At 58.8% G+C, this 10277-nt stretch overlaps 1 protein-coding gene across 2 annotated transcripts in view; it reads left to right on the top strand.

The window, feature by feature from the left end:
• Ube2o (ubiquitin conjugating enzyme E2 O) overlaps positions 1-9729 on the top strand; it is a 60097-nt gene extending 50368 nt beyond the window's left edge. Inside the window, exons 6-18 of one of the 2 annotated variants that reach the window (XM_047545724.1) lie at positions 451-594; positions 929-1038; positions 1178-1328; positions 1581-2053; positions 2480-2634; positions 2843-2955; positions 3051-3179; positions 3819-3908; positions 4727-5423; positions 5721-5857; positions 7191-7394; positions 7482-7539; positions 7649-9729. In XM_047545724.1, coding sequence (XP_047401680.1) covers positions 451-594; positions 929-1038; positions 1178-1328; positions 1581-2053; positions 2480-2634; positions 2843-2955; positions 3051-3179; positions 3819-3908; positions 4727-5423; positions 5721-5857; positions 7191-7394; positions 7482-7539; positions 7649-8319 — 3132 coding nt within the window. In that variant the 3' untranslated portion in view covers positions 8320-9729. The remainder of the gene's footprint in view (positions 1-450; positions 595-928; positions 1039-1177; positions 1329-1580; positions 2054-2479; positions 2635-2842; positions 2956-3050; positions 3180-3818; positions 3909-4726; positions 5424-5720; positions 5858-7190; positions 7395-7481; positions 7540-7648) is intronic. The other variant, XM_047545725.1, reaches the window with a different exon arrangement.
• The last annotated feature ends 548 nt before the right edge of the window (positions 9730-10277 follow it).

Consider the following 10277-nt stretch of genomic DNA (forward strand, 5'->3'; position numbering starts at 1 on the left):
TCTTTGCATCCATGTTCACTTTTTATCTCACCCTTTTAAAATCTGTGTTAGGCTATAGAAAGACTTAGTCCACTAAGACCTGTTAGCACAGCAGTATATGGATATGGTTTACACTGGGGTGGGAGTTGCTCATTTAAACAAGGCTGGGAACCCCCACTCTCTAGGGCTTTCATTTGAAAATGTGGCCCCTACCCAGCACATCAACATTGCCCAAGAGCCTGTAAGGAACATAGAGTAGTCTGCAGCAGCACTCTAGCAAGATCTTTGGTGATTTGTTTGCACCCAGGGCTGGTGAAGTGCTGCTCCTGAGCTGCAGGACTTGTAGGGAGTGTGAAAACCTATGTAGGTGCAGGCTTCTGCTAGTGAAGTCTGACGGGGGCAGGTACAGGGAGCACTGTCCCCAAGGAGGCCCCACTCACAAGGACTTTCCTCTGACCCTAAATCCCACAGGGTCTCTTCTTTGATGATTCCTATGGCTTCTACCCGGGCCAGGTGCTCATCGGCCCTGCCAAGATCTTCTCCAGTGTCCAGTGGCTGTCAGGGGTCAAGCCTGTGCTCAGCACCAAGAGCAAGTTCCGAGTGGTGGTGGAGGAGGTAGGGAGTGGGGTCAGGGCAGGGAGTCTCCCTCTGCGCCCTGGAGCTGAGCTGCTGCCCACTTCTTGCTTGCTGCTTAGCACCGGACTCTGTTGATCCAAAAGGGCTGTGAGGATAAAGGGAGCCCAGGGTCTGTTCAGGAAGTGGCCACCATGCAGAAGTCCCTCCACTTCCCCTACACAGGCTGAGGGAGGGTAGCCCCTGACCAGCATGGGGTGCTGTGGTGTGTCCACATTAGTGTCTTCCTCCTCAGGAGGTTCCGGGGACCCTGGGCAACTGGGTAGGAAAACACCATTAGACCCCGCCCTGTGGCCCTGTGTACCTCTGTCCCCAGGTGCAGGTTGTGGAGCTGAAAGTTACTTGGATTACCAAGAGCTTCTGCCCAGGAGGCACGGACAGCGTCAGCCCCCCACCCTCTGTCATCACTCAGGAAAACCTAGGCAGGTGAGTGTGCCCCCACCACCAGCAACCCCAGGGGCACACCCTGGGCAAGCCTCTGGGCCCCAGCCACAGATGCATGGGAGGGCCAGAATACCCCTGACCTCTCAGAGGTCCAGCCCAGCCCCTGCTTTCCTGCCCCCAGGGTGAAGCGTCTCGGATGCTTTGACCATGCTCAGCGGCAGCTTGGGGAGCGCTGTCTGTATGTCTTCCCAGCCAAGGTAGAGCCGGCCAAGATTGCCTGGGAATGTCCAGAAAAAAACTGCGCCCAGGGGGAGGGCTCTATGGCCAAGAAGGTATGTCCTTGGACTGGGGTTGGTGGGCATTTGAGGAACTGGCCTTGAGCCAATTCCACAGCCAGGAAGGATGGTCTGTGCTTAGGCCTTGGGGGGAAGCCCTCAGGACCGTCGAGGGCCATGTAGGTGTGTATAGCTGTCATCCCTCAGACAGCCTGAGGCCAGGCCGGCCCAGGCATCCCACAAGCCCGGGGCAGGGCCCAGCACCTGCTGCTCTCCACAGCACCGCTCCCCCCTGCTCTGCCCTTGCAGGTGAAGCGCCTGTTGAAGAAGCAGGTTGTGAGGATCATGTCGTGCTCCCCGGACACCCAGTGTTCCAGGGACCATTCCATGGAGGACCCAGACAAGAAAGGGGATGCCAAAACCAAGAGCGAAACTGGGTCTGCTAGCCCCGAGGAGCCACCTGACGGGTCTTCCAGCCCCGTCGAGATGCAGGACGAGGGCTCAGAGGAGCCCCACGAGACAGGCGAGGCTCTGCCGCCCTTCCTGCTGAAGGAGGGTGGGGACAACGGGCTGCACTCGGCAGAGCAGGATGCAGATGACGAGGCTGCTGATGACACGGACGACACCAGCTCAGTGACCTCCTCTGCCAGCTCCACCACCTCCTCCCAGAGCGGCAGCGGCACAGGTCGCAAAAAGAGCATCCCCTTGTCCATCAAGAATCTGAAGCGAAAACACAAGAGAAAGAAGAATAAAATAACTCGTGACTTCAAGCCAGGGGACAGGTAAGTGCAGAGCATGCTCGCCCCAGCCCCCAGCCCCCGCTCCCAGCCTCCAGCCTGAGACCACGCAGCGAGCCCCCGGCCTCAGCTCATGCATGTACGGGAGCACACAGGGTCTGTGAGCCTCCTTGACAGCTCATGGTGTCCACCCAAGATGACATGCCATGCTCAGTGCGGTTCCTGGTGGACCAGAGAAGTCTGGGATTGGTCTGAAGGTGGAATGGTGTCCGTGGCCCCAAACCTGGTCTTCTGGGACCGCAGCATCAGGGTGTGGGTGGGTCCTATGTAGACCAGGAACTCTCACCTGCCCACCTGGGATTCAGACCTTAGAACTCCAAGCCCCATGGGCAGAGAAGGGGCCAAAAGATTCCCTGCCCTTCCCCAGAGGAGCTTTTTTTGTGGTCCGGCTCATTTTCCTGCACTTGGCAGGGTGGCAGTGGAGGTGGTGACCACGATGACCTCTGCTGATGTGATGTGGCAGGATGGCTCCGTGGAGCGCAACATCCGCTCCAACGACCTCTTCCCAGTGCACCACCTAGACAACAACGAGTTCTGCCCCGGAGACTTCGTGGTGGACAAGCGAGGTAGTGCCAGCTGTGGGGGCAGCCAGCAGGCAGCTGCACACAGGGCCTCTGGGGGTGCTAGGAAGAGTGGGCATGGGGACCTTGGGACCTGGCTAAGCTGAGGTCAGAGCAGAGGCTGCTCTTTGAGGGCGGAGGAGGCCTGGTTTTAGATATAGTGGCAAACGGCCTCAAGGATCCTTGGCTGGTTATGTCCCCCCTGGTTCCCTAGTCCAGAGCTGCCCAGACCCTGCTGTCTATGGCGTGGTGCAGTCTGGAGACCACATTGGCCGCACCTGTATGGTGAAGTGGTTCAAGCTGCGACCGAGTGGGGATGATGTGGAGGTGAGTGTGTTTGTACAGCCCCTGCTGCTTCCTTCAGCTGGGCTCTGGGGTTGGTGGAGGGCCCCTGACTCACCACAGCCGGTCCTATGCCCCAGCTCATTGGAGAAGAGGAAGACGTGAGTGTTTACGACATTGCTGACCATCCTGACTTTCGGTTCCGCACAACTGACATCGTCATCCGCATTGGCAACACCGAGGATGGGGCTCCCCACACAGAGGACGAGGTACATGCCCAGGTTCAAGTTTTGAACTACTGCTTCCTGCCTGTGTGTGGCTGCAGTCCCTGACAGTGCCACAAGGTGGCTCCAGGAGACGTGACCTGAAAGTCTGCTGGGCTGTGTCCCGGGCAGGCAGACCTGCTGCTCAACCCTGACACTCAGGACTCAGGCTTCCTGAGGCCTGTGTCGTGAACTCTGGGAGTACGGAGCCAGGTATCTCTGAGCACAGGCGAGGCTCGGTAGGTGGCGCATGGGCTGGACTTAGAAGAAGTCACAGGAATGCGGGATGGGGTTGGGGCAGGTTCTAGGCAGAACAGCAGGGGCAAAAGTCTGGAGGCAGGGAAACCTATACCGAGAAGGGAGAGAAGCCCGGAGAGGCCAGCATGCTGCCATCTGGGAAGGCATCAGTGGGGGCTTATAAGAGCCATATGAAGTGCTCCCTGCCAGGCAAAGTAGTGGCCCCAGTGGACAGTGAACGGTGAATGTGTTTGGAGCGAGAGGTCCCACACCTGAGCTTCCCCCGCAAGTGCCCGTGTCCTCGGTCCTCTCCCCCCTCATCCCTTCCACTGCCAGAGCTCCTTCAGAATGCTCTGACCCTTGCCTCTCCCAAAGGCTGCCTCTGACTCTGTCCCTTTTGCCCAGCAGCCATCGGTGGGCCAGGTGGCCCGTGTGGACGTCAGCAGCAAGGTGGAGGTGGTGTGGGCTGACAACTCCAAGACCATCATCCTGCCCCAGGTGAGACTGGCAAGACGGAACCTCTGAGCTCACGACTGCGGCCACCCAGGCTGGGCACTCCAGCCCATCTGTTGTCCTGAGAGCCTGAGATGGCTCCCCAGTGCTTCCCCATCGAGCCCAGGCGAGGGGCGGAGGCCCTCCAGACCACCCGGTGCCTGTGGGTGTTCACAGACCTCCAGGACTCAGCTGGATTCTCCCTGTGCTGAGAAAGCTCACATTACTCCTCAGAAGAAATACAGACTTTCCCACAGAGGTTCAGGAGGACTCCCAACAGATAAGGAAGGGAAGGGAGAGGGCTGGCCTCGTTCCAGCCCTGCTGCTGGGGCTGAGCGCGAGGGGTGACCTCGCACCCTGCACAGCCCAGCTCCTCTCCCCTGCTGCCCTTCATGTTGGCAACCTTTCCTGGAAGGGAGCGGACCAGCTCACCCTCCCCTCGTGTCACACCTCCCAGCCCAGGGAGCAGCCCCACAAAGGCCACCCTGCCCTCGTGCAGCTGGCCTAAGTCTTTGGGACTCAGGTGGGACTGGGTTTGCTGAGCTTACCTCTGGGCCCCTCAGCCATGCAAAGATGCTAATAACCATGAGCACAGAGCGGGAGAGGAGGTTGGTGTGGGCTGTCAGCAGGGCTTGGGACAGGCAAAGGCCCCTCCCAGAGACCTGGGGACAGAGAGGCTCCAGATGCAAAGTGAAGAGCAGAAAAAGGGGGGGAGTGGAGTGGAGTCCCCAAGGTCTCCTGGAGGCCCATCTGTAGTGAGGACGGGGTCCCCAGAGCACCTCCCCAGCATGTCTGAATCACCGTTGTGCTTCCCTCCGCCCCAGCACTTGTACAACATCGAGTCTGAGATCGAGGAGTCAGACTACGATTCCGTAGAAGGCAGCACCAGTGGAGCGTCCTCAGACGAGTGGGAGGACGACAGTGACAGCTGGGAGACGGACAATGGACTGGTGGAGGACGAGCATCCCAAGATAGAGGAGCCCCCCATCCCACCCGCAGAGCAGCCTGTGGCTCCTGAGGAGGACAAGGGGGTGGTGATCAGCGAAGAGGCGGCCACAGCTGCCATCCAGGGTGCTGTGGCCATGGCCGCCCCCATGGCAGGGCTGATGGAGAAGGCTGGCAAGGACGGGCCCCCTAAGAGCTTCCGGGAGCTAAAGGAGGCCATCAAGATCCTGGAGAGCCTCAAGAACATGACCGTGGAGCAGCTGCTGACAGGCTCCCCTACCTCCCCCACCGTGGAGCCTGAGAAGCCAACCCGGGAGAAGAAGTTTCTGGATGATATCAAGAAGCTGCAGGAGAACCTTAAGAAGACCCTGGACAACGTGGCCATCGCAGAGGAGGAGAAGATGGAGGCCGTACCTGACACAGAGCGCAAGGAGGACAAGCCTGAGGGGCAGTCACCAGTGAAGGCTGAGTGGCCCAGCGAGACCCCGGTGCTCTGTCAGCAGTGTGGTGGCAAGCCCGGCGTCACCTTCACCAGTGCCAAGGGCGAGGTCTTCTCAGTGCTGGAGTTTGCACCCTGTGAGTCAGCCCTCTCCCGGCCTTCGCCTTCCTACCGCAGAACTCCCGTTTGTTAAAACATCTGGAGGCCAGGTGCTTTGTCCCCTCCCAGCCCCCACTCATGCCCTAGGGGACAGCCGTTCCTAGTGGTCACACTCCTGATGCCAGGAGCGGGTAGAGGCACTTGGGCCAACTCACCTGTCCACAGGCACACCAGGCAGCTCTCCCTGCAGGCCGCACCTCCCGCGGCAGCAGCCAGGTGGCAGCTGGAGCTGCCGGGCCTGCCCTCAGGGACTGACTGTTCTCTTTCCCCTACAGCGAATCACTCTTTTAAGAAAATCGAGTTCCAGCCCCCAGAAGCCAAGAAGTTTTTCAGCACAGTACGGAAGGAAATGGCACTGCTGGCTACCTCACTGCCCGATGGCATCATGGTCAAGACTTTTGAGGACAGAATGGCAAGTGGGCTCGCGTGGGCTTGGCATGGGGGCCGTGGAGGCACAGTGCCCAGCCTTGGGTGCCTGCACCTCCAGGGCTGACTGGCACCTGAGTGACCACCTACCCGCCTTCTTTGACAGCTCCTCAGCCACACGGTCTAGACCAGGTGGTTCTTTCTTTCCTCCCTTCTTTAAAGAATTAGCTTGAGATTATGTAATTACCTGAGTCTCCTCCTCTTTCTAAAGACTCAGCACATTACAGAGAAAGCTGACGTGGTCGTGGGGCAGCCCTCACCCCCTTTCCCCAGATCCTGGGCCTTCTCTCACTCCTGGAGGTCGAGCTTCGGTGCATCTCCCACACGGCCTCTGAGCGGTCTGCATTCTCGCGCTTTGCTACGGTGCGCGGTGTTTCTACTACTTATATTCGCAAAGAGCAATGCATCCTACAAGCCCTGTGTAGCTTGCTCTCTCCACTCAGCACAGTGGTTCTTGGGATCTACCCTTGTGGTTCAGTTGACCCTGTGTGTCCCTCTGTTCTGCGTGTTCCATGCCCTGCCCCTGCCCCTGCTCCTGGGCGGGCCTAGCATTTGAGTACTGTTGACGGGAGGTGTCTTGCGGAGTGGGCAGGCGGCTTCTCTCTGCCAGCTCCCCTCCTCAGCAGACCTTTTCTGGGCCTGCAGTGTGAGGCAGGCACTGTGCTAGATGCTGACTATTAAGTCTGAGGCCCTAGCTTGAGTTGAGCCCTGTCCTGGACCACAAGCGCCACAGAAAAAGGAATAGGGACCTGAGAGTTAGGAGGAAGAGCCTGCTCAGACAGGCCCAGACTGGCCGGCAACAGCAGAGCAGGGCTCGTTGCCACTTGAGATTTTAATAACACTTTCGTTGCTCTTGTGTTGAGGTAAAATTCCTTTAGAAAACTCCAGTCTGTCTCAGCTCTACTGAGGGAAGAAGGGAGCACTAGTTGGTGTTGTTTTTTTCGGAATCTCAGAAGCTGGTAGGGTGCCTGAGGATCCTGTCACTCCAGCTAGGACTTGACCCTCTCTGTCTCTTCCTCACTCACCCACAGCGTGGCCTGGGCAGTCGATGCACATGCACCCCACACATCCCTACCCCTCAGGACTTGGCAGCTGGCCTCTCTGTGGTCTCCCAGCATTTACTCTGGAGTCCAGTTCTTAGGTTCCATCCTCCTGGGAATGAGACCCCCACCCCCAAAGCAAGTGCTGAGGTGCTTGTGCGCAGCACCTCTGGCGAGCGTCAGCAGAGCCAGACTGCTGCTCCTCCCTGGATCTGCACCGTTCCCTGGAGGCGTGAAGCCAGAGCCCCTGTGCCAACCTTGGCCCTCCCTCCCTCCTAGGACCTCTTCTCAGCCCTGATCAAGGGCCCCACTCGAACCCCCTATGAGGATGGCCTCTACCTGTTTGACATTCAGCTCCCCAACATCTACCCGGCCGTGCCCCCCCACTTTTGCTACCTCTCCCAGTGCAGTGGCCGCCTGAACCCCAACCTGTATGACAATGGGAAGGTGTGTGTCAGCCTCCTGGGCACCTGGATTGGAAAGGTGAGTACGTGCCAGCATCCCCGTGGAGATGCGGGGGAATGGGCGCAGGTGTCTGAGGTAGACTCAATGGCGCTGTGTGTGTTTCAGGGCACAGAGAGGTGGACGAGCAAATCCAGTCTTCTCCAGGTGCTCATCTCCATTCAAGGTGCGGTTGGGCTGTGCAGTGGACAGGGACTGGTGGAAGGTGGCCCACTGGCCCCTCCTTGGGGGTGGCGGGCAGGCTTGGCCTGATGGGCTGCCCCCGCCCACTGCAGGTCTAATCCTGGTGAATGAGCCATACTACAATGAAGCTGGCTTCGACAGTGACCGGGGCCTGCAGGAAGGCTACGAGAACAGCCGCTGCTACAATGAGATGGCGCTGATCCGGGTGGTGCAGTCCATGACCCAGTTGGTACGGCGGCCGCCAGAGGTCTTCGAGCAGGAGATCCGGCAGCACTTCAGCACTGGTGGCTGGCGGCTTGTGAACCGCATGGAGTCCTGGCTGGAAACCCACGCCCTGCTGGAGAGGGCCCAGGCACTGCCCAATGGCATCCCCAAGGACAGTGGCTCACCAGAGCCTCCTGCTGCAGCTGAGCTCTCAGACTCCGGCCGTGAAGAACCTGAGGATGCTGGGCTGGCCCCCGGAGAGGCCTCTCAAGGCTCAGACTCGGAGGGTGGAGCCCAGTGCCCTGCCTCGACTAGCAGGGACCGCACAGACCAGACCTCGGAGTCAGCGCCCGATGCGTCAGTGCCACCCAGTGTCAGACCAAAGAAGCGGAGGAAGAGCTACCGGAGCTTCTTGCCTGAGAAGAGTGGCTACCCTGACATCGGCTTCCCACTCTTCCCGCTCTCTAAGGGTTTCATCAAGAGCATCAGGGGCGTCCTGGCGCAGTTCCGGGCTGCCCTGCTGGAAGCAGGCATGCCTGAGCGCACAGAGGACAAGTAGCCGCCAGCCCCGGGGAAGGAGCATCACCGTGGGAGAGGCCAGCTGCTGCCTGCTCACTCCCCCCCCCCGAACCTCCCCTCCTCCTGTCCCCTTCCATCCCCAGTGCGAGCCCCCCAACCCTCTTCTCCCCAAGGCAAGTTTGATGCTGAAGTGTAAGAAGTGTCCCGAAATGCTGCGTTTCTATTCCGAAGCGATAAATGGGCAGGTCCCCTGTGGCAAAGAAAATCGGAACCCTGTTGCGATTTTCCACTTATTGCCCAGGCAGAATGTCCCGGTACTTGCTCCCTTGCTGTCCCCTTCTCAGGTCAGAGGCGGAGTGTTCTGGGGCCCGGGGACCCTGCAGCAGGGCAGGAGAGTGGATGTGCCTTGCATGAAGTGTGGGCTGCTCCTGCAATGTCCCCGGTCCCTTTCAACCTCTTCAGTTGGACTGTAGCCTCCCCATGTCCCAGACCCTCCTGCTGCCTCCACCACTGGATGTGCCCCTAGTCCCCTAGCGTCGACTATCCCATGGGAGCTGTAGCGCTGTTGCTGACGCCCAGCTCGGCCCATTTGCCACATTATAGCCTTTAGGCCTATTGAACTTGCTCTCTAAGAGAGGTTGGGACCGGGCTAGGTTCAGGGGGATGCCCGGGAGAGGCGGTAGTCTCACGCACCAACATGGAGTTGGGGACAGGGAGCTGATGGGGAACAAACTGCTGTAGGTGCCTTGTGCTTCCTGTCCGTGGCTGGTGGGGCAACAGCAGCTCGGGCCCAGGACCCACCTGTGGGCACTGCGGTAGACGCCTGCTGGCCTTCCAGCCTCACCTCTGGCGAGGGAACAGGAGCTGCAGGGCAGGCGCTGGGGCCTCTCCCCATCCCGTGGCACAGGCCTCTCTGGGATGAGGGCTAGGCCTCCGTCAGCCTTGCTGACGAACTCTGCAGGCTCATCCAGAGAGGAAGGGAGGCGGCAGAAGCGCCCAGTGCCCTCCTGAGACAGGCCCAGAGGTTTACAAGTTTTCTAAGCTTTTGATAATGTGAAGCTCCAGGTTAAGAGGATGCTGTTGAGCACACTGCAGCTATATGTAATTTCTGGTGTATGTATGTAATATTTAAGGTTGGAGAAAACAAATCTCAAAAGCAAAGATATTAACTCTTATTAGAAAAAAAAAGACAAAAAAAAAAAAAAAAAAGCCAAAGCATGATGCGTCTTGTCAGCCTTAAGTGGGCTCCACACCTGTGCTGTGCGAGGACCACCCAGGCAGCAGAGCCACGGGAAGAGCGGAGCTGGACCACACACGTGGCCTCACTGGGCACCCTCAGAACATCCGAGTGCCTGGTGGGGCTGCGCCTCAAGTCGTGTGGAGATGTGAATGCCTACTGCTTACAATATCTGTATAAAGTGCTGTGTGATTAAACTTTTTTTTACTTGCATTTTTTTTTTTGTTTGTTTGGCTCATTAACAAGACAAGGTGACACCATTAAACCTGCCTCTGCCATTCATCTGAGCTCCGTTGCCTTTCTTGCCTTTCTTCCTCACGCCAGTGCTCCTCACACACTGCCTCCCTGGAGGGAAGGGTGTGGCAGCAGGGCCTGGCTTCCCTCTGCCTGAAGGCCGGTGGCCTCCCCAGTGGTAGGAGCCAGAGGCTGGGAGGTGGGGCCTATTCAGTGCCTTGGGGCTGGGCTCCATTCCTGGCCTGCATGGCATTCCTCAAGAACCAGTTCTCAGCAGTGTCTGCCTCTGCGGAGCTGTGGTCCCAGCAGCCTACAACTGGCCCCTTCAGCTATTTCCAGTTCTGGGAGAGCTGACATCACAGCATCTGTCAGCAAGCAGGTGTCATCTTCCTGGGCTGCAAGCCAAAATGGTTGCCCAGTTGGGAGATTGGCATCTGCTCCTCCCTGCTTCTTCCTCTTAACTCCTGCCCAGCTCCTGCAGGAGGAGCAGTGGGGAAGGGCAGCCGAGTGAGCCTGGTGGGCTAAGC

Source organism: Sciurus carolinensis, chromosome 3 (genome assembly GCF_902686445.1).
Source record: "Sciurus carolinensis chromosome 3, mSciCar1.2, whole genome shotgun sequence".
Classification (NCBI taxonomy): domain Eukaryota; kingdom Metazoa; phylum Chordata; class Mammalia; order Rodentia; family Sciuridae; genus Sciurus; species Sciurus carolinensis.